Consider the following 24,299-nt stretch of genomic DNA (forward strand, 5'->3'; position numbering starts at 1 on the left):
TTTTGAGAACTTATATTAAATAAATTTTTGAATTGACAACATGCGATTATAGTTCTTTAAACTGAACAAAACAGAAAGAAACTACCACAACATGCACAGCAATTTCTAAGGAAAGGTACGGTATGTTGTCTGGTTTCTGACCAGTACCAGTATCTGACCAGTTTTATATAAAACCCATTTTTACGTCGTGCGTGTCATTTAAAAGGAAATTTTCCGAAAGGAATTTAAACGTTTCAGCTTTCGAATAAAGGTTTCAGCGCGCTGTTAGCTTGAGAAACAAGCCTTCGCGGTGAGTAAAATGGTCATGGTTAAAATTTGCGATATTCAGAGCACGGTAATACTACCAATGCTAAACAAAGAGTCTGATACATGTGATAACGTTTTCAAAGGAAGTTCTTTTATTTTTGGCGTGAAGAAACTCGAAGAGTTCTAGTGATCAGAACATCGTTTAATTTGAAATGAACTTGAACTTTTCTGAAATAACAGAAGTCAGAAACCTTAACTAAGTTTTGGTTTAGTGCGCCCAGTTTCCGACCAGTTTCTTCTAAATTTGCAAAGTGTAACAATTTGTTTGGATAACTTTGTCCATGATTTTAAGATATGAACATTGAAAGTCTATTGAATTATTTCCTGTGTTGATTTCGCGTGACTGTATTAGCTGGAAAAACACGAAGCAGAAAGAAAAATCCTTTCTCCTTTGACCACGATGCTTGGTTACTAGCTAGCCGATTTCTTTTCCCGAAACAAAGGCCAACTTTGCAAGTAGTGAAAATAAGCTAAATACATCGGTTGACTGCAGAAAGTTAACTTGATGTTGCAAGTGTATTATGCTCTGATAACTGACTCGCTGTTCGGATAGTCGGCAACTAATTAGCTTTGTAGATATTGAAATGTGCGACGGCTACAAGTGTAAAGATGTAACCTTCTGATATCACATTAAGAGTAAATGTGTTATATCGGGCCAAATTTCAGATTTCCAGTGAGTACAGGAAGATACAGCAGTTCAATACTGAAGTCGGGTACGTTACTGGGAACATACTGAACTTACCATCCTGGTCTGTTCTTACAATAATAGGGTCACTGGCTGGTCCATTTCCTTTCACAGTAGATGCAAACACTGTGATATTGTAGTTGACGTACTCCTGTAGATTTGTCAAATTCTTTTGACGATCATCAGGACCAGCCAAAACACTTCCATTGTCATTTTCTGTTTGTGAGTGGTAAGCAATGGTGTAATTAGTGATGAAACCATTCTGTTGATCAGCTGGAACTTCATCCCACGTGACTAAGATGGCTGTTGAACTGCTGTTCTGTCCTTGTACATTTTGTGGTGCAGCACTAGGTCCTGATATAGAAAGTTCATTTGAGTTTCAAATGGCATAAACATTAATTATACTCTACAACAATAATAATCTTTCTTTGTACTCTCTCACACTATGATACTAACTGTGCAAAAATAAAAATTAGAGCACTGGGTGCCTGGAATAATCATAGGGGCTAGCGGAGCCAGGCAGCCAGTTGACATCAGTGTCAAATGAAAATAAATTGCATATCAGTAAGATAGCACAAATGCTCACATAAAAAGAAAGGAAAAGAAGAGAAAAAAAGAGAGAAAAAACAAAAACGCTATTACGACGCTAATAGGGAAGTCTGAAATAATTACGCAATAGTATGGTGCAAAAAGGCTAAAGAATGAATCAAGGAAAGCAAAGAAATAGGCTAAAGAATGAATCAAGCAAGCAAAGAAAGAACTGAACAAAGGACCATTTCGGCGATACCGCAGCCGTTTTAAATTCTACTGTTTCAAAAGATCCATTAAAATTACTTTAATTATCCAGGAAAGTTCTGGAAGCGACAATTCCTCAAGACCAGTGAAAACACCAAATAAATAATCATGTTAGGTTCCGCTTTCTGATGTTTTCCATCAGCTTTGTCCTTTTCGTTTCAAAACTGTTAGAATCTTCTAAAAACTAAGCATAAACCTCTTCTTTCTTGATTATGCTTAAAGCTTAAACACTGAGAAAAATTCCTGAAACTACGGAAAGTTCTGAAGTCTGCAATGACACAAAATAATTAATTTTATGTAGTGGTTCTCTATATCTTCAGTTTAAGGTTGACACAATTTCTAGTTAAAATAAAGATTAATGATTCAAAAGAGTATGTATAGATCTTAAGCATGCTAAGGTCAACGTAACGACCCTAGAAAGTAGTACTCATTCCAAAGAATTGAGAAGGAAAGGGTGCTGAATCCGAAAGCTTGACTACTTTAAGAACTTTTACCCATTGACATCCGGAACGTTTTGCCAAAAATGCCTTTTTGATGCATTTCGGACATTTTTAGCCTGGACATGAGCCAAATTAGCTGCAATCTACTGAAAAAGACATTTGCAACATGACAGCATGCCTTTCTTTTCAATAGCATCAGGTTTTATGACATTTTTGCTCGGGCATGTGCAGAAACCTACGACTTTACGGTTTTCGGTTTTTTAAATTTCTTTTCGCCTTTCCTTTTTCTCCTTTTCTCATCTTTTTGTTGCAGTGATTGACCTTCTACTGGGCTTGCCTCCAGTTCAAGAATTCCCGAGAAAGCATCATCGAGACGGAAAATTCCTAGTATGGAGAAGCCAAGTGTAGTTGAGGGAAATCTTGTTCCAAGTTTTTCACTCAAATTTCTGAGCATTTTCGGCTCAGTTGTACCGAAACCTCTGATCTCTCATCAATGGAAAGATGTTTTCCTCCTGTAGAATTTGAGTATAAGTGATGCCAATTTTGGTCAAACGCGATGACGTCAGAAGTGGAACAAAGGCCAACGCTCGTCACGGCCGCCTAAGGTAATGGGTTAAGGCATATCGCAAAAACTTTATTTAGGGTTTATATGCTGGTCCTGGAAGTTTTGTGTTCTTGCTTATAAAGCGAAAAAGCTGAAACATTTTAATTATGCAAACCAATCAAATTGATTCACCTAGTCTTTGAAATATATACCAATCAGCGCTTGAGATTTAAACCTTGATTGTAATTTAAAGCTAAAAACAAGAACTGTAGCACAGTTCATGAGTTGCTGCTGCCGCTATCCATGATATAACTACGAGATTCTGATTGACTGAGTCAGCATGCCAATCAAAATTGGCTTGCCTTAGCAGATTTCACTTTCAAGATTACTGTGTGTGTGATATAACAAAATATCAAAATCAGATAAACTTACTATCTTCATCTGTCCTTTTCTCCAAGACTGAGCTCTTTTGACTGACCCCCTTGCTGTTGAAAGCTTGCATAGCAAACTCATACGAGGTGAACTCCTTTAAGGATGATATCTCGTACGAAGTGGTTTCTTTTCCATCAGCGGTTCTATTTGCCAATGTTGGATTACTTTTTATGTTGTACAAGACGTAATAACCCAAGATTTCTCCTCTGGCTTGCTCTCTCGTCAGCACCTAAATAATGACCATTGATAACAATATATTACTCAAAGTTACCAAATTTTGCAATACGGACCACTAAGATGGACTGACCGCTCACGAATTAATTTCGCCTTTAAAAGTGTATCCTTTTAATATTACAACAAAGAAATCAGTTTAGGTTTAAGTAGAACTTTTTTTCCCTTAATATTTGGCGGACAATTTAAGTTAAACTTTCACGAACGCATCCTGAAAAACGAAAATACACTGTAAATCCTTAACTTTGGTGCACACGTTTTCCGTGAATAGATAGTGGAACACATTAGTTTATAGTAAATGGTTTGAACTCAGGAGTATCAGTAGTTCGTATAGCGTGTTGAGGCGGTTCTGTCTCATCAGCGAGACTTATTAGAATCTGCCAAGGATAACATCAGAAGCAGAATTGCTTCCACGGTACAGTCGGCCTCTATACCTGACAATAACTTGACAAAAGACGAACAACAAGCACTGAAACGACTGAAAAACGACAACAACATTGTCATAAAACCAGCCGACAAAGGACGTGTCACTGTTGTTATGGACAAGACTGACTACTTCGACAAAATGGACGCACTTGTTAACGACAAACAAACTTACGAAGAACTTAAACGCGACCCGACGCCAGCACTTCAACGTAAACTTAACAGCAAAATACTTACGCTTAAAAAGACTGACGCTATTGACACTCAACGCTGCTATCGACTGAGGTGCTCAGTGCCTCAACCACCGAAACTTTACGGACTACCGAACCTGCACAAACTTGGTATACCGATGCGACCTATAGTGTCATTCTGTGGGTCCCCTTCGTATCAACTGTCTAAATACTTGACGACCATACTGCAACCCCTTACTGACAAATCAAGACGCAAACTACAATCTACGGAGAACTTTATTGACGCTATTAAGACAGTACAGATACCTGACGACTACGAGCTTGTGTCTTTTGATGTGAAATCGCTGTTCACCAGTATTCCACTTCAATTGGCATTACAGTGTACCGAGACCGCTATACAACAATCTACCGTTAAGCTACCGTTACCGACAGAAGACATCATTGACTTAATGAACCTTTGCCTTACATCGACTTACTTTCAGGACAACGGTAAACACTACAAACAGTTGCATGGAAGAGCCATGGGGTCGCCTGTTTCTGTTGTGTCGTAGAAATTGTGATGCAACACGTGGAGGAACGCGCCCTTGCAACTTGCCGACAAACGATCCCGCTTTGGTTACGCTACGTTGACGACACCTTTACCGCCGTTCACAAAGACGAAATTGACGATTTTCACGACCACCTAAACGAACAGAACGCCGACATCCACTTTACTAAAGAGATCGAAGGAAATGGAAAACTTCCTTTTCTAGACTGTTTGGTAAGCTGCGACAACAACGAACTACGAACGACAGTGTACAGAAAACCGACGCATACCGACAGATTACTTGACGAATCATCCTACAACCCGACTTCACACAAAGCCACGACTATAAAGACTTTGACGAGACGAGCGCAACTAGTTTGTGACACACCGGACAGCTTACGTGACGAAAACAGATACCTTGAACGTGTTTTTCACAAAAACAACTACAACGCTGACTTTATTAGACGAAACATTTACCGACCTACTGAAGCTGACGCTACGAACAGGAACCCTACACCTGTTACTACAGTGACTATACCTTACATTAAAGGCACTTCTGAGACCATCTCACGGATCCTACAGCCCTACAACATTCTTGTAGCCCACAAACCTACAACTACGTTACGACACTTACTGACCAACGTGAAAGCCAGAGACGAACCTAACAACAGACAGGGAGCAGTTTACAAGATCAAATGCTCCGACTGCCAGGCTTCCTACATTGGTGAGACTGGCAGAAACCTTAACACGAGACTGACTGAACACAAACGAGCCACGAGAAATGATGATGCCAACAATCACATTGCTGTACATCAACTGACAAACCACAACATTGGCTGGGACTCTGCTCAGTGCTTAACCTACGGTACAAACTATTTTCAACAATTGACTCTGGAAAGCTGGTACACTAACCTAGAACAAACGCCTCTTAACAGATGTCAACAACTACCGGCGCCTTGCAAACGACTTATCCATGACGGAAACGAAACCGACAAACGGACTTCTAATAGACCGACTTAACAATACACGGACCAAAAACCGACCTATGGACGGATCGAAACCCACCAATGACTGATGACAAACTTTACACGAGTCTTTCAGCCAATACCGTCATGGCTATACTGACCAATCACGTTCAACAAACCACACTTATAACATCATCGACTGACAAAAACTATTCACTTGACGCTGAAGATGACTTCCGCTCAGGTTGTCGAAACGTCAGTCACCAACAATAGTTCTTCTCAGAACTACACTCACCCGGACGATCACACTATACGAACATTAGTTTATCATAAACGATCCATTAAAATAATTACTTTAGAGAACTACTGTACACTGTTTTGTCGCATTGGAGAATATTGGTTTCGTTTAAGTTTATGGAGCTCGCCTACATATGTCTTTCAGGATGATTTGTCTAGGAACGTTGTTTATTCCGGTAATTCCAGAACGCATGAACGTGTGCAGATGCCTTCAATGCGCCAGCGCATAAAAATGTGCTTTGAACAGCGGGCATTAGCAAACAAGGTTAAACCCACAGCCAGGTACTATGATTCTAATCCTTTCCGATTACATGTAAAATACCTTCCTATCAGTATGCAATCTGTCATGGTTGTAACATAAAGGTAATTCCTCAGAAATAGAAATTGGCGAAAGTTTGTTTTGTTAAGCTTTCTCTCAACGTTCCCGACCAAGCACTGTTTCGGAAAATACAATAAAAAGGATAGGTCACCATGCTCGCAAAAGAGATATGACGGGCCAATCTCACCCCATTTATGCCTAATCATGCGCGTTATTTCATCGGTTTACGTTCCATTTTCGGTAGCGGAAAATATTTCATAAGAAGACTCGATAACTGGAAAGTCTCGATCATATGGAACAATGTAATATACAATTTCTGGAACATTCACACAGTTTTAAACAACTCAAAACGTTTCTGGAGACATTGCTTTCAAGGTCATAATTTGCATCCTCAAGTAACGGTTTTGTGCACGCTTTTAGCTGGATGTTTTTTCCTTCCGAAAAATTTAAAAAAAAAAAAAAATGTTTCTCTTGAAGATGATAAATTGCAGGTCGCAATTACGTAATAAAGAATATAGGTCACCCAGCTCGTTTAAGAGAAAATGAGGATTTATTTCGCTGTCGGGCTTAGCTTAAGGAGATCTCTCGATGTTGTGTACTGTATGCGCACGCGCTAATGTACACGTGCTCATGACGCGAAAATCGTGCGCAGTAGGGATGCCGAATGCAATTCCGAGGAATCACCTTAATAAATGTAATCAACAATATGAAAGCTTTCAGTGATGTAAGCAGTTTCGTCTTTTCAACTTTGACGCTGGTTCGGGTAATCTTGCCGAAGCCGTAAATAACTGTGGCTCCTTTCAAATACAGCTCAGCATTTCGCATTTTCATCCGCATGTTTTGAGCTCTTTGTTTCGTAATTTCCATTGGAGGCATTGGAAAAGTTCACGTTTTCATGAACCACAATGCGGCCGGATTCCTCTGGACTAGACTTTTAGATCCATATTTTTAAATCAAACTAAAAAGCGCACTTTGAAGCGATCGTTGTTCTCTCGAAAGCCACTCGAAACTGAAAGCTTAGCTGAAGTCCAGTTTGTGATTGACAGCTGTCGTCTAGTTAGACAATGAAATTATTTGAGCAAGGATTGTGATTGGCTTATTTTAGCGTGCTTCATCAGAGAACAGATGCACGCTGACGCCACTTTTCCTCGTTTGGAAAATAAAGTTTGGATGGAAAGATTAGCTGACTGTGTGGGAAAATTAATGGCTTCTTCATCATAAAACAAGTAAAGAAGCCTTGACTGCTCTGTTCTGTTGTAAAGCACGCAGGAAAAGCGGTAGAACACGATAGCAGAAGGGGAAACACACCACTATGTCTCGCGTTGTCCTCTACAGTTCTTTCGTATTCTACCGCTTCCTGCGTGCTTTACAACAGAACAGAGCACAGTCGAGGTTTCTTTATTTGTTAAATAACGTAATAACAAAAAAACATGACAACACAAACAGTGGTTTTTGTAATAAACACATACACCAATAGCAGTCTTTAATATTGCATGATGGATCTCATGCTGAGGTTTGTTTGGGTTCTGTGCTGGCTTCATATCAGTACAGGTCAGTGGATTCAAGTAATCCTTGTCAATCACATTAGGAGTAGGAAAGTACATTCAATGTCTGGGTTTTTTGTTTGACTTGTGAAGTGATAAGTCTGAGATTGCAAGATGCCATTTGAAACACTGGTGTACATGTAATGTGAATTTGCTGTCCATGAGGGAACATAATGGCTTGGATTGTGGAGCAGTAATTCATTACTCACATAGCAAAATAGTGCCTACATTTTCTATGCTCCTTAACTTGAAAGAAGCCTTTATTCTTTCAAACAGCTAAATATTTGGGTCAACCTAATTTATTTTTGTTCTTATTGAGGGTCTACTGTCTTAAGTGAGACTCCAAAGAAATAGTTTTCTCCATAACTACTCTTTAAATGGTAAGGATCGGTGAAAACATTGATAAAGTCGGACCTAAACACTGTAAAGTAAACTTAATTATGGGAAACTACATGTACACAGGCACACAAGATAAATCAAATCAGTGGAATCCCTATTTCTTGAACCCTTAGTCTTTTAAACCTCCCGATAACTCGAACCAAAAGTCGATTCCCCTCCTCAGTCAAAAGCTGTAATTTTACCCCTGATTCCTCAAACTCTCTGATTTTTCGAACCAATTTTCTTTTCCCTTAGAGGTTCAAAAAATCCGGATTCCACTGTATATCCTATATTAATGATGTTCTTTAGTAATGCCATCATTAATTGACCACTGAGTTCGCGGTTTGCCCAAGATGGCTGGATGTTGGCCTCAACCTTTTTTGTGTGAATATGGACCTCAACTGTATTTCAGTAGGGAAACAAGCAAAAAAGGCTAACTTGAGACCCAGTCATCCTACTTGACCTTACGCTTAGTGCTATAAATGTTTCATTATAATACCTGCCAAGAGACATTAACGGCAGTGGAATTGACAACAGTCACATCAAAGATTGGAGCAGTACTTGGAACTGTAAAAAGGAATTACACCATACCTTTAGTAATCAGTGACAAATGTTCGAATTGATTCACCTCATCATTAAAATATCTAGGAATCATGTAGTGCCTGCGCATTTTAAGGGTGAAAGGTAGAACTTGTATAAAATTATTACAAACGTTAAATGAATGTTGAAACTGCATTGGGTATATCGAGCACCTTCTTCATCTGTGGTAGCATTCACTACAGGGCTCCCATCACTAATGCCAACTATGTTTCTCGCAAACACTTGAAAGTAGTATGGTGTCCAAGGTGAGAGGTTTCCAAGAGAAGCGCTTGTGCTGGACACCACACAGGAACTATCTGACAGGGATCCTTGACAGACAACATCTACAAACTCTTCATTATCTAGACTTCTCTTCATTGTGTAGTTCTGAATTGCACTGTTCCCATCAAAACCAGCAATCCAGGAAATATGCACTACTCGTGAGCTCTTTGAGACAACTACCACATTCACTGGTGGGTTTGGTTCCACTGTAAAGTTAATTAATATAAACACGTTTGAACAACAGTCCATGTACAATCAGAGTTCAACAGGTAACTATAGATTGACAAAGACTACATGTACATGTAAGCGGACCAAGTGAAAAAAAAAAAATAGTGTTTGATTAATTGAAGCACTATGAATCAGAATAAGCCTAATCAAGGAGGCTATATTCCTCCTGGCTATTAAACTGAGCAAACAAATGAAACCAGTTTTAAGGGAGCAGGGATGGCGCAGTGGCAAGAGCATTTACCTCCCACCAATGTGGCCCAAGTTAAATTCCGGCTCAGTGCCATAACTGAGTTGAGTTTGTTGTTGGTTCTCGCCTTGCTCCGATGGATTTTCTCCGGGTTCTCCGGTTTTCCTCTCTCCACAAAAACCAACACTCCAAATTCCAATTAGACCAGGATAGAGGACTGGCATGAAAACCAGCTAAGGCTGATGTGACTTCCTATCTAAATATTTGTTTATTTATTATTTTTATTTGTTTTGTTTTTCAGTTTTACCAATGATATAAATTGAGAAATGCTAAATACAGTTTCATTAGATCCTGGCTGATTCTTCTCTTTCCTGTGAATTTCCTTCTGAGTGGTCAGATCTCTAAGGCCACTGAAAATTAATGGTGTAAAACAAAAAAAAAAAGGAAATGCAGATCGCCAATTTAAAAAAAGTTAAGAGGGTTCTCAAATTTAGGAAGAACCATAAAAGCAAGGAGTGTTAAAAGCAACACAGAAACTGGAAATACCATCTAATTTTAAGCACAAGTTGCTTCTGCATAGTTACTGACAGAAGTTATAAACCCACATCAATATAATACAATTATAACAAAACACACCTTGAATAACAACTGATGTTGTATCTGATGAGTTACCAACATCATTAATAACAAGACAGGTGTAATTCCCAGCATCTTGTGGTGTAGTTGCATTTATTAGCAGCTGTACTTGGCTTTCATTAAAAAATGGAATATCCACTTGTGAGTCTTTAATCTCCACACTAGCATTTCTTGCTATCGCAGTTCCATTTTTTTCCCACTGCACTTCAGACAATGGTGGCAAAGCATTATACTGACATGTCAGCAGTAACTGTCTTCCTTTAATCACAAACTGTACTTGAACACCAATAATCGTCACTTCTGGTACAACTGCAATTGTGAAATTGTTTCAGTTATTTGCAAAATTGTTTCAGATGATCAAAAATAATAGAAAGTGAAATGAAGTCAAAATATTAAATGAAGGGAATGAGGTGATCTACTGCATCTTAAAGCCTATCTGGCCGGGCCAACTGGGCAACTGGGACAGATAAATACATCTGCTGAAATTATTAACTCATCAGTCATGAGCCAAGATTAAAACATGTACAAGGAACAATATGTACTTTGAAATGTTTTCTTTAAACAGTTTTCTTTGTTTGTACAAGAGATTTTAAGACCCATTCCAATGGTGATACTGAAAAGAGCACATCACCTTCAACCCTTGTAAAATTGCGATCACAGCCTATTTTCCTTCAAGTTGGGGTGACATTTCCACAAAATTGTTGAAATGAAGGTTCCACCATTCCAACAAAGTAAAATGTCAGTCCACATAATCTGTTTGTACATCGTAATAAAAAAAATAAAAACACCAGGAAGTGCTTTGCACTATATATGTATTCATGCACTAATTGGTTGGCTGTAGAAATCTCACTCATTCCTGACCATTTCTGACACATCAAACCCTCATATAAGATTACAGAACATAAACTTTCCTCAAACTACTCTTTACTCATTCTCAGTGGCAGCAACACTGAGAATTATCAATGATGTTGTTGGTTTTGTTCTTGTGTTGTAGTTAGCCTTAAAATATGCATAGAAGTGACATTAACCAGGCTGTGATCTTGGTTGATAGAAACATGATGTGTATAGTACCAGTAGATGAAGTAATCAATTGAGTATCAGGTGAAAACAACACAATTAAGCACTCACAATGTACTGTCAGTGTTCCTGGATAAGAAGTAACATTATTTATACTGTTATTTGCCACACATCTGTACAGCCCTTGATCTGCTTGGTCAACACTGACTATTGTCAAAGTTGAAGTATTTCCTGTAAAAGAGACATCTATCCTCTGATCTGCTACATTTACTGCTTCTCCATCTTTTGTCCATCTCACGTCTGGTAAAGGATTTCCATAAACTTGGCATTGCAAATTAACATTCTGACCCTCTATCACCGTTGAATTCTCTGGATTGCTGATGAATTCAGGTTGAACTAGAAAAAAGCATCCAAATGACTTAGATGTGTAAATGTTCTTTGTTATAATTATATGCTACATGATCAAAATATACATGTGTGAAGCTCTTCTATATCACACTATAAAATAAGTGATGTCATATACAATGTAATAACACTTGTTCTAAAAGAATTTCTCATTGGCAAAAGCAATTCTATTATTGCTAATCACATGGAAATTTCGGATACCATTTTGAGCTAATTACAAAGAAACAGGATATTTTTCACACTTTTTTAACTAAAGGTGTCTGGTAACAGTTTCCAGCACTTTTCCAACAGCTACAGTTAATACCGACCTTAACCACTCTTTATCAAGTAATGCAACAATATTGGTATCACACAAATGCCCAGCCATTGGTGAACCAATAGTGGTAATCTTTACAGCATAATAACATAACCATAGCCACAGTACAACATGTTACATGTGTTTAATTAAGATGGGGTTCATTATACCGAGGTTCTGTTCAATAAATTTTACTCTGACTAACTATTGCCTGATTGTTTGTTAATATATGACCCACACAGCACTGTGTGCTATTTCCTGAAAAGACTATAAGAAATCAAAGGCCTCACACAACCACAACTTCAAACAATCACAAGTACATCCAAATTTTATTTTGTCATCCTGTTTTCTTTATTGTTTGATTTATCAATCACAAGTACATCGGATTTCTATTTTGTCATCTTGTTTTCTATATTGTGTGATTCATTGCTTCCTTCGAATAAACCTTTGGTTGATCTTACTTGGTTTCTCTGGAATTTACTCAATTGCTGTGCGTTCCAGAGTATTTCAAGCTCCTGGGTTTGCTCTTACTCTAAACTACACAAGGCTTCGATCCTGGAAAGTCAAATCAGATTCCTAGATTTTTCTTATGTTATGGTAGCATTTAGTTTTTCAGGACTTCAGTATTTACAACCCTTTATCAAAAGGGTTTCCTAAAACAGATTGACACACAGTTTTGAATTACATATCTTCCATTTCAGGAACGTTTACACAGCTGATTTAAGACAGTTTTAAGCTTTAATCTGTTGCTTGTTGCTTTATTTCTACTGATATATCAGAGGAATCAAAAACCAGTCAGCGAGAATAAATTCCGGGTAATTCACGTATAGCTTCAAAGTTTAGACCATGCCTTCACGCTGGCCTGTGTATAGGGTACTCTTATGATAAAAGTAAACTGTAAAGTAAACAGAATGCAAGCGTTACACTTCCAGTAGTATTATGAATGCACTTTGATCTGGCCTGATGCCCCCATCTGACCCATGGTGGTATACATACAGTGAGATATTGATCATAGACCTAACAATTCATTTTTGTGAGTCATACCTGTTTGCCTATTCACAGACTAGTGAGACAATCTCAGATAGTGCAGAGCGCAATTGATAGCTCTGGTACAGTAGTCCCATAAGTACTCACCCCTGCTTGGTTCACTTCTGGTTTGTGTCTACCTTGGTAGTCTGCTACGGCTTTCTCCTTTGCAGTGTTTATGTTTCAAGGTTGTATTTTCATTCAAGGTCCAAAAATTACGCACAAATTAATTACTGGTGTTTTATTGCACCATCAGTCGTAGCCGTTGTGAAATCTCCGATGACATAATGGTCTTAATCTGGAACTTTCTTCGGGATATGTATGGGCATGCACGATATAAACGATATGAACGATTCAATAACAACACTATTAACAATTAATTTCTTTCTTAAAAGTCATGATTAAATTTCTTTGGTGTTTTCCACGAGTAAAGGGCTAGGAAAGTAGTCACACGAGTCACATAATTTAAGACTCCGTTATTTAAGGCTATTTTTAGTACGGTGATTATTTCCCTACCAATGACGTAATCCTTGCATGTTTTGACAAGTTCTTTGCTTGGCTTGCAAATATTTAATTTTCCTTCTGATCACCGAACTCACTGCAATGAAACAGCCAAAGAATTTACTTCACTGGCCTTAAACCACAAGAAATACTTGAAAAATTGCAAATAAATTGATGACTGTCGCTTCTGCCGAAATAAACTTGCAAAGTAAACACGATTTTATTTGTCACGTAGCGAAAATGAAAGCTGCAACGTCAGCGCATTCCATGGCTGACTTAATACCTTTTCTTTTTTTAACGTATTTATTATTTCTCTTCGAATCAAACGCTTTGATAAAACCAAAAGAAAATATATTTGACCCAAAGTAAAGAAAGTAATATCCGTAACATTGTCCTTGTATTAATGTTTCAACACCTTTTGGCGAGTAAACATCACAGGCTGCGTCATTCAAAACTTGGCCAAGTGGAAGTTTGGGTCTGGTCACCGACAAAACTAAAACAAGTTCTTTGCTTGGCTTGCAAATATTTAATTTTCCTTCCGATCTATAAACTCGCTGTGATGAAACAGCCAAAGAATTTACTTCATTTGCCTAAAACCACAAGAAATACTCCCAAAATCGCAAATAAATTAATGACCGTCGCTTCTCGCGAAATAAACTTGCAAAGTAAACTCAATCTTATTTGTCACATAGCGAAAGTGAAAGCTGCAACATCAACACATTTTATGGCTGACGTAATACCTTTTTATAGTGTATTGATTATTCCCTTTGAATCCAACGCTTTGATAAAATGAAAAGAAAATATATTTTACCCACAAAAAAGAAAACAATATCCGTAAAATTGTCCGTGTATTTATGTTTTGACAGCTTCTGGCGGAAAAACATCACGCGTTGCGTGACTCAAAATTTGGCCGAGAGGGAGCTTGGGTCTGCTCACCGACAAAAAAAAAATAAATAAATAAACCCCGGGTAAACCTAGAACCGCGCTCGGCCCATGGCCACGCGGTTAATTAATTCCACAAGACTTGCAGATAACAAACAACGAGTGACAACATAAGACCTCAGATGTTAGTAATTTTTCAGACAAACGTATAATTCAGACTAAATGGAGCTTCACCATCCTTCACAACACCAGCCCAAAATGAGTACAGGTGGCCTGAACAGTGGCACTGATGTGGCGTGTTTACAAATTCCATGTGACATTTGAGATGACGCATTGCGCTAATAAAATTATTTATCAGAAATGGAATAAACACAAACCTGACAACAAAGCTTTTTTGCCTAGTATTGTTTGGCAGTACAATAAAAGTCAATAAATACAATAAAAAAGTCAATAAATACAATAAAAGAGTCCTGTCGGGGACTCAGAATTTTTCTTTGTCCCACGCTCGTGTCATGTTGATTAATTCACCTTCACATTTCATTACCGAGCTTAAAATTCACCATCTTTATTAACTTATCAATAAAGTAACTTGTTCCATATTTGGCCACAAATTTCCAGTTAAAGTATTTTTTGTTTAGCAGAAATGATCAGTCAGAGTGTCCGACCAGGCTAAGCTTTTACTTGTCAAAACCTCAAATTTAACGGACAATTTTTCCGATGACCGACTGTTATTTGCAGCTTGCAGACGGAAAAATGTGTGGCTCTGAAAGCCAAATATTTTACTCTCCGGGAGTCCCAGTCAGTCAATAACTACATAATATTGTTTCTCATTATTTTTTACAGTATTAAGAGTGTGCAACTAAAGGGACAGGGTAACTTCAGTCGCTGGATATGAAATGACAAAATTCAGACAGCAACGTCCCCAAACTCCCCATGGCCATGACAAGATTTAAAACTGATAGAGAGGAGTCTTGTACTGTTACATGAGGCCCCTTCTGTCAGACAGAGCCTGTTCTAATTTAGCTGTTCTGCATGACGCCTCATTAGCAATCAAATGATGCCACCTTATTTTAAATGTTCTGTTACATGGAATCAAGCCAGGATCTGAAATTGACTTTTTTAGGCAGGTGCCAACCAATTTTTTTTGTCACTTGCCAAATGGAAAAATGTGGTCGCCAAAAAGTGTCAATAAGATTTTTCCCTCACTATGAAACACAAAAACGCAAAGTTTTTCAAGACTTTTCTTCGCGTGAGAATATTCCTACCCCCAAACGATCGCAAGAGTCAGATTCCAAGTGGAAAGGCATAAAAGAACATGTAGCTCACGATTTAGTTAAAATGGAGTTTTCATCAAATAGATTTCGGACCTTGCAAGCAGTAACCAACTGAATCAGTTGGACATCTGTTAGCTGACTGTTGGTTTCTTCATCTACATCTACATTTATTCATGCACCTTCTAATGGTTTGCCCCAGGATGGGGGGGTTGGCCAACCCACGGGAATTAGACTTAGTAAAGCGCACATGGGTTGGGGTCCCCAGGGTGGGAAATTTCACTCGACCACCATCTTGAAAAGTTGAGAGGATCTGGGAATGAGTGATGAGGGGTGTGCCATCTTGGAAAATACCCAGAATTTATCTGAGCGAGTTTCCTGTGTCCAAGGATGGCTGAATGAAAGGTAAGGAGTATTGTGTTACACAAACTTGGAGGGGACCATTTGCCAACAAATAATATTACTCTCTGGAGGAGTGCTGCAATAAACTTGTTGTGAGTGCCTATCATTTTGTTGCACATACTATACAAGGTCTTTGTTCCCCAGGGGTGTGAATTTGACTTATAATGGAGACCCAAGGGTGGGAAAATCGACATCTGAAAACCTGAAAATGTCAAATATCACCTGGGTTGCCTGAGCCCCCCATCCTGGGGCAAACCAATGATAGGTGCATTAGTCAGCAGAAACTTTAAACAGTTATCATGCCAACTTTAACATAAGAATTATAAAGTAGTGCTGGTTAAAATATATAATGTAATAAAAAACTACACATAAAAATATGTAAATAAAGTAATAATAATAATAACAACAATAAATAATAATTAAAAAAACACTAGTGATATCTAACCAACTAAACTCGTAAGTAATTGCTTAATTGGGACTTCAAAATTTGTAAAGATTCTGAGGTTACAACATCAGAGGGGAGACTATCCCCTTTAATACATGTATTAGCTACTAAACACTTTGAAACTGCGGACACCATAATGGGAAACTATCCATGAGAAAATACTGCGTTAACCACAAATAAAATAAACCGAACTTATTCTTACAAGGAAGTACTAGGAGTTCCATCAGTTGAAATATGCTTCATTTTGATTAGTTACATGTACAAACACATAAACAGCAGCAAAATATCGACTAGATCTATTGGTTTTAAAACACTAATGACATAATGACAGCTGTTTTATTTCTCAAGTCACATACTAAGCGAAGCGAAACACTGAAGAAGAAACGCTAAATAGTTTAATAATATTCGGAATACTTTCGATTCACATTACCAAGGATTTACCATGCACCTGCCACTCCGAAAGTTACCGTAAATAGAAGCATGCAAAAGGATGCAGAGGGACAGTACTTAAGCAACACGTTTATTCTGAATTAAGAAAAATTTATCAGTTTCTATTTCGTAGCGGTTCTGATTCAAAGCCATTTACGTGAAAACTGAAGTTTGTAATATCGAAATGTCGACCTTGAACAACCGGCTGAAGCAATCTATCGTTCTACATGTACGTTTAGCAAGGTAACTTTCTTTCAGAAAATGTGTTTAGACAAAAAATATGCCTAACTACATCAGAGTAAAGATATAACCAGCTTGATGTACGTAAATACGAGGCAGTATAAACGTGCCATGATACAGAAAGATCCGACTTGCTTGATTTCCGCTTAAAAATCAACGCGTAAAGCGCTTGTTTTCAAATACTAAATATTTGTTACCTCCTTCAGTGGACGAATAGGATACCAACAACAACAAGAATGAAAGCCAGCAAAGTAGAAGTTGTCTGGAGTTACTAGTTTTGACAAGAAGTTCGTCCATATCTTGGAAGCATAGTTTGGTTCAAAGAGGAATCGAAAGCAGTCAATCCCTACCCTACCCCTGGAGCGTAACTCGACAGCCACAGGTAAATACTTCCGAACAATGAGGTCACGACCCCAAAATAAACGCAGTCGCGTTATATTACCATAGACAACTGTAAATAGCGCCATATTTTCCTCGTGAAAAATCCTTGTCGATTTTCGTGACCTCCGTTAATCCCAAAATTGTAAACACGAAAGAATCGATTAGGAAATGTAAAGGTGGTGCTCAAGCAGAAAACAATCTTAAAATATCTGCCATTATTGTCAGGGTAACAAAAGCAAATATCCGCACACAGAGAGTTCGAGATCACACATGACGTCAGAAATAGCAACAATTATGTGTATGTTATGCCAAAAATCAAAACAGTAATGTTATTTCAAACAACCAAACTTGCTGGCGCTGTTTTTGATGTTAAAGGGGCTTTAAATGATTTTCATATTTCGATACTTACAGTAAACCTCCAGTTTGGCGGCAGATGAAGTGGAAGTGTCGACACTGTTGATGGCCACACATCTGTATTGACCTGCGTCTGATCGGTGAACATCTGTAATTGTCAAATTATGATTATTGTTCGTGCGAGAGGCAGCCAGTCGTGAATTTGCTGCGACGTTCAATCCTTGTCCATTCTTTGTCCATGATACGTTAGGTGACGGGTTTCCTTCAACTACACAGCTAAAAACGACATTTTGTCCTTCCACTATGGTGAGGCCTTCAGGATTCTTAGAGATCTCAGGTGCAACTGAAAAAGATAATAAAAATATAAAACATTGCTACAACGAACAAAGCTAAACCAAAGGGCTAAACAGTTATGAAGAGCTAACTTGCAAAAAAACAAAAACAAAAAACAAAAAGAAATCATCTACTTTACAATGAAACCATGATTTAGAGGGGAAATTGAAAAGACAGTTTTTATACTGTAGAAGCCTGCAATTCGGCACAAACAAGAATCATACTCTTTTATATATATATATATATATATATATATATATATATATATATATATATATATATATATATATATATATATATATAAGAACCTTTTTCTAAGGACGTTGAGGCTGAGATTAACCAAAATTTTGAGAACGTATTAAGAACATTCCTCACGCTGAGAGTCGATTAAGAACGTTTTTATTTTGCTTACCTGTATGGACAAAATAAAGGTGACAAAAAATGTAAATTAACTCAAGTAGTTAGGGGCATGTTTTGAATAACATTAACAATGGTTTTCTTATTGCATGACACACATCTCAGTTGTAATAATCAGCAGTTCTTATTAATAACTCATTCCAAAATAACTTCCACACCATCAAAGTCATCTGGTCATGTCCGCTTTGATATATTGAAATACTGTATACCATGTAAATGAACATCTTAAGAACGTTTTTTCCCAAAAAATATAAGAAAGTTCAGCCTCAGCGCCAAAATAAGACGTTGTTATACAAAAAGGGTGTATTATTTGACAACTTGGAGGATCAATTAGATACTGAGCCATACAAAGTTTTTTCAGATCTCTTGAGGCGAAGGGTACAGCAGATCACCGACTTCACTCAGCTCTATCTTAGACTCTACGAAAGATACATCACGAACTTTTCTTTCCAGAAGTATTTAATCATTTCGCGGAATTTAACCATGTGATGACTATGATCAGTCATGCAAATATGGCGTGAAATATAGTCTTTGTATATGTTCCAGGGAATCTGATAGTGTTCACTGTAAAACTATATTCTCAAAAATTCACAGGCCTTGGTTTTTTATTTGACAAATGAAGATTTTTAGCGAAGCAAATTGGAACCTTTCATCAGTTGTCCATACATTTGCCTGTGTATCCGCTCTCCTCAATTTGACACTTTTCTAACCAACTCTGACTGGTAATATTTGCGTCTGTCATTCAAAATGGAACAAAAACAAAGAAAAAACTGGCCTTTACTTGTTAAGCAACATGCAAGTTCCATAATACGAAAACCTGATGTGAGGATAAAGAAGGATCTTAATCACAACTGCATGGAAATGAATTCGAACATGCTTAACACATTACATTGAATATCCAGTGTAGCAGCATTGGAGGTATCATTTCCAAGTTCGTTGCTCGCCACACATCGGTATTCTCCGCTGTCTGTCCTGTTTACATCCGTTATTGTCAACTGCTTGTCGTCTCCTGAAAAACTGATCCTAGAAGAATCTACAGGAGATCCATCTCTGACCCATGATATTGTTGGTACTGGATTTGCAGTAGCATTACAAGATAACGTCACGTTATCTCCCTCTGTTTTTGCAACACTTCGAGGCTGAACAGTGATCTCGGGTTTGTCTGAAATAATAGAACAATCCGCAAAATATATCACAACAGAACAATGTACATGGCGCGAAATGCAATGTTTATATCATAAGTAATTATGATTTATGGTTAATATGTAGTCCCAATAGATTTGACGATTATTGATGGGCGACTGGTCGGGGTTTTTAAATCTCCTAGTGCACTTTGTCGCCGGTGTTGCATATGGAACAGCTGTAAAGGAAACTGAACAACTCAGTGGCTTCCTCGTTCCCGACGGAACACATCCACGGCCGTTAAATTTTACAATTAAAATCATTTGCTGGGTAATACCAAGTTGTTAAAGTTTTCGGGAAGAAAATTACTTCAAGGCTTCCAACAGCGTGGTTTTGGGGAATTGTTTTATAGACCATACAAAAAATAATAATTGATACATTAAATCACTTCAATGTAAGTTTTGGACGGGGCGACAGTATTCGAAGTGTTTGGCAGAGCTAAATTAGAATTAGATAATAACTTACATTGGACATTCAGTGTAGCAGCATTGGATGTATCATTTCCAACTCTGTTTATCGCCACACATCGGTATTCTCCGCTGTCTGTCCTGCTCACATCCGTTATTGTCAACTCCTTTTTGTTTTCTGAAAAACTGATCCTTCCACTTGTATTTACAGGAGATCCATCTCTGGTCCATGATATTGTTGGTACTGGATTACCAGTAGCGTTACAAGATAAGGTCAGGTTACCTCCTTCTGTCTTTGTCACAGCTTGTGGGTCAACAGTGATCTTTGGTTGATCTGTACCTGAATATCAATAAGCCAAGTAAGTAAGAAATTTGACATGTGGAGTTAACGCATGCAGAAAATATTTGCTTGCCTTCAACAGGAGATTTGTAACAAGCTAATGTGCTGTGGGAGACAACAACGTATAAGGCTTTAACTTATGACAGCGTTTTTCAGTTTTGATCAGTTCCTTACACTGAATATCCACTGCAGATGCATTGGAGGTATCATTTCCGAGGCTGTTACTCGCCACACTCTCTGTGTAAGGTGGCAGCACAGACCAACTGCTCGGTTTCGATTTATCAAAACAAGATACTATACTTACATTGGACATCCAGTGTAGCAGCATTGGATGTAGCATTTCCAAGATTGTTATTCGCCATACATCGGTAGGTTCCGCTGTCTGTTCTTTTCACCTGCGTTATTGTCAACTGATTTTTGTCATCTGAAATGCTGATCCTTCCGCTTGTATTTACAGGCGATCCATCCCTGGTCCATGATATTGTTGGTACTGGATTTCCATCAACGTTACAAGAGAGAGTCACGTTATCTCCTTCTATTCTAGTTTTATTTTGAGGATGGGTAGCGATCTCTGGTTGATCTGTAACAAACAAGACAATTACTGTCATGAATAAGAAAATGTAGAAAGTACGAACTAAAATCATTTCAAGACTATACGAGTCTGTTTTTATGTTTTAAATGGATTTAAGTTAGCAAGTCACAGTGCGACTATCAAGGCCATCCTAGCAAATTATTTGCAAATTTACCACCACCGTTTGAGTGTTAAAGGATAAACATGACTACTAACTCATTGCTTCTGCAGTGTACAGCTTGCTTAGATGAATGAATTGTCGGAAATGCAGTGTTAACATCCCATGTTTTCATAGGTTACATTTGAACGGAATCTTTGCTTCCTTGGTTGATGGGGTCGCACTGGAAACTGGAAACTGCAGTAATGTCATTTTTAGGAAATATTTCTTGTGAAATTTTCAAAAACATAGATGTCAAAAGTCGCTGATTTCTGTTTCTCCGTGTCGTGCTAAACCCAATAGGAGCAAGGGGCCTTTCAAACCTCCAGACAGCACGAGTGTTTTGATCAATTACTAGCACCGCTGATATCTAGTGTAGCAGCATTGAAGATATCATTGTCAAGAATATCGATAACAAGATACTGTACATACAGTGTACATCCAGTGTAGCAACATTGGATGTAGCATTTCCAAGACAGTTACTCGCCACACATCGGTATTCTCCGCTGTCTGTCCTGTTCACATGCGTTATGGTCAACTGCGTTTTGTCTGCTGAAAAACTGATCCTTCCGCTTTGAGCTACAGGAGATCCATTTCTGGTCCATGATATTGTCGACTCTGGATTTCCATCAGCTTTGCAGGATAAAGTTACGTTCGCTCCTTCTGATTTTGTTTTGGCTTCTGGATGAACAGTGATCTCGGGTGGATCTGTAACAGTAAAACAGTCCGCGTAAGAAATGACAACGTAACAATGTGCATGTCACAATTTAGTGGGGTTTTTCTTATATAAAAAATTTGATGCAAGTAATAATCATTGATCAGATATTCATAGTAAGTTTAGATATCTGCCTCTGGTAAAAGATTTCACCAGTGATATTTGACGACTGTGTGCAGGTAAATTGGTGACTGACCTGCAGTTTTAAATTCGCATATCGGGTATTGTAATTGTAATAAGCTCACATGCGATCAGCACAATCCTTACATTGGTTATTCGAGTTACTACTGAAGGAAAAATATAGCTTCAATTTACGGGTTTTAGGCAATCGTTGTGAATACTGTCTCGAGATTCTTCCAACCAACACCGATAATCAGTGTTCTTGTTCTCTCTGTGTAAGGTGGCAGCACAGACCAACTGCTCGGTTTCGATTTATCAAAACAAGATACTATACTTACATTGGACATCCAGTGTAGCAGCATTGGATGTAGCATTTCCAAGATTGTTATTCGCCATACATCGGTAGGTTCCGCTGTCTGTTCTTTTCACCTGCGTTATTGTCAACTGATTTTTGTCATCTGAAATGCTGATCCTTCCGCTTGTATTTACAGGCGATCCATCTCTGGTCCATGATATTGTTGGTACTGGATTTCCATCAACGTTACAAGAGAGAGTAACGTTATCTGCTTCTATTCTAGTTTTATTTTGAGGATGGGTAGCGATCTCTGGTTGATCTGTAACAAACAAGACAATTATTGTCAGGAATGGGAAAATGTTGAAAGTACGAACTAAAATCATTTCAAGACTATACGAGTCTGTTTTTATGTTTTAAATGGATTTAAGTTAGCAAGTTACAGTGCGACTATCGAGGCCATCCTAGCAAATTATTTGCAAATTTATCACCACCGTTTGAGTGTTAAAGGATAAACATGACTACTAACTCATTGCTTCTGCAGTGTGCAGCTTGCTTAGATGAATGAATTGTCGGAAATGCAGTGTTAACATCCCATGTTTTCATAGGTTACATTTGAACGGAATCTTTGCTTCCTTGGTTGATGGGGTCGCACTGTAAACTGGAAACTGCAGTAATGTCATTTTTAGGAAATATTTCTTGTGAAATTTTCAAAAACATAGATGTCAAAAGTCGCTGATTTCTGTTTCTCCGTGTCGTGCTAAACCCAATAGGAGCAAGGGGCCTTTCAAACCTCCAGACAGCACGAGTGTTTTGATCAACTACTAGCACCGCTGATATCTAGTGTAGCAGCATTGAAGATATCATTGTCAAGAATATCGATAACAAGATACTGTACATACAGTGTACATCCAGTGTAGCAACATTGGATGTAGCATTTCCAAGACTGTTACTCGCCACACATCGGTATTCTCCGCTGTCTGTCCTGTTCACATGCGTTATGGTCAACTGCGTTTTGTCTGCTGAAAAACTGATCCTTCCGTTTTGAGCTACAGGAGATCCATTTCTGGTCCATGATATTGTCGACTCTGGATTTCCATCAGCTTTGCAAGATAAAGTTACGTTCGCTCCTTCTGATTTTGTTTTGGCTTCTGGATGAACAGTGATCTCGGGTGGATCTGTAACAGTAAAACAGTCCGCGTAAGAAATGACAACGTAACAATGTGCATGTCACAATTTAGTGGGGTTTTTCTTATATAAAAAATTTGATGCAAGTAATAATCATTGATCAGATATTCATAGTAAGTTTAGATATCTGCCTCTGGTAAAAGATTTCACCGGTGATATTTGACGAGTGTGTGCAGGTAAATTGGTGACTGACCTGCAGTTTTAAATTCGCATATCGGGTATTGTAATTGTAATAAGCTCACATGCGATCAGCACAATCCTTACATTGGTTATTAGAGTTACCACTGAAGGAAAAATATAGCTTCAATTTACGGGTTTTAGGCAATCGTTGTGAATACTGTCTCGAGATTCTTCCAACCAACACCGATAATCAGTGTTCTTGTTCTCTCTGTGTAAGGTGGCAGCACAGACCAACTGCTCGGTTTCGATTTATCAAAACAAGATACTATACTTACATTGGACATCCAGTGTAGCAGCATTGGATGTAACATTTCCAAGATTGTTATTCGCCATACATCGGTAGGTTCCGCTGTCTGTTCTTTTCACCTGCGTTATTGTCAACTGATTTTTGTCATCTGAAATGCTGATCCTTCCGCTTGTATTTACAGGCGATCCATCCCTGGTCCATGATATTGTTGGTACTGGATTTCCATCAACGTTACAAGAGAGAGTCACGTTATCTCCTTCTATTCTAGTTTTATTTTGAGGATGGGTAGCGATCTCTGGTTGATCTGTAACAAACAAGACAATTACTGTCATGAATAAGAAAATGTAGAAAGTACGAACTAAAATCATTTCAAGACTATACGAGTCTGTTTTTATGTTTTAAATGGATTTAAGTTAGCAAGTCACAGTGCGACTATCAAGGCCATCCTAGCAAATTATTTGCAAATTTACCACCACCGTTTGAGTGTTAAAGGATAAACATGACTACTAACTCA

At 38.1% G+C, this 24,299-nt stretch overlaps 1 protein-coding gene across 1 annotated transcript in view; it reads right to left on the minus strand.

The window, feature by feature from the left end:
• LOC110046798 (hemicentin-2-like) overlaps positions 1–24,299 on the minus strand; it is a 297,824-nt gene that overhangs the window by 241,125 nt on the left and 32,400 nt on the right. The window contains exons 28-41 of the mRNA XM_089287541.1: positions 23,814–24,089; positions 23,073–23,348; positions 22,217–22,492; positions 21,476–21,751; positions 20,620–20,895; positions 20,034–20,315; positions 19,276–19,548; positions 17,692–17,979; positions 11,117–11,401; positions 9,989–10,297; positions 8,829–9,143; positions 8,576–8,643; positions 3,203–3,431; positions 1,049–1,345 (exon numbers count right to left, since the gene is read on the minus strand). Of these exons, the coding sequence (XP_089143667.1) occupies positions 1,049–1,345; positions 3,203–3,431; positions 8,576–8,643; positions 8,829–9,143; positions 9,989–10,297; positions 11,117–11,401; positions 17,692–17,979; positions 19,276–19,548; positions 20,034–20,315; positions 20,620–20,895; positions 21,476–21,751; positions 22,217–22,492; positions 23,073–23,348; positions 23,814–24,089 (3,726 nt within the window). The remainder of the gene's footprint in view (positions 1–1,048; positions 1,346–3,202; positions 3,432–8,575; positions 8,644–8,828; positions 9,144–9,988; positions 10,298–11,116; positions 11,402–17,691; positions 17,980–19,275; positions 19,549–20,033; positions 20,316–20,619; positions 20,896–21,475; positions 21,752–22,216; positions 22,493–23,072; positions 23,349–23,813; positions 24,090–24,299) is intronic.

This window comes from Orbicella faveolata, unplaced genomic scaffold (genome assembly GCF_042242905.1).
Source record: "Orbicella faveolata isolate gen_17 unplaced genomic scaffold, um_ofav_v1 contig_14, whole genome shotgun sequence".
NCBI classification, from domain to species: domain Eukaryota; kingdom Metazoa; phylum Cnidaria; class Anthozoa; order Scleractinia; family Merulinidae; genus Orbicella; species Orbicella faveolata.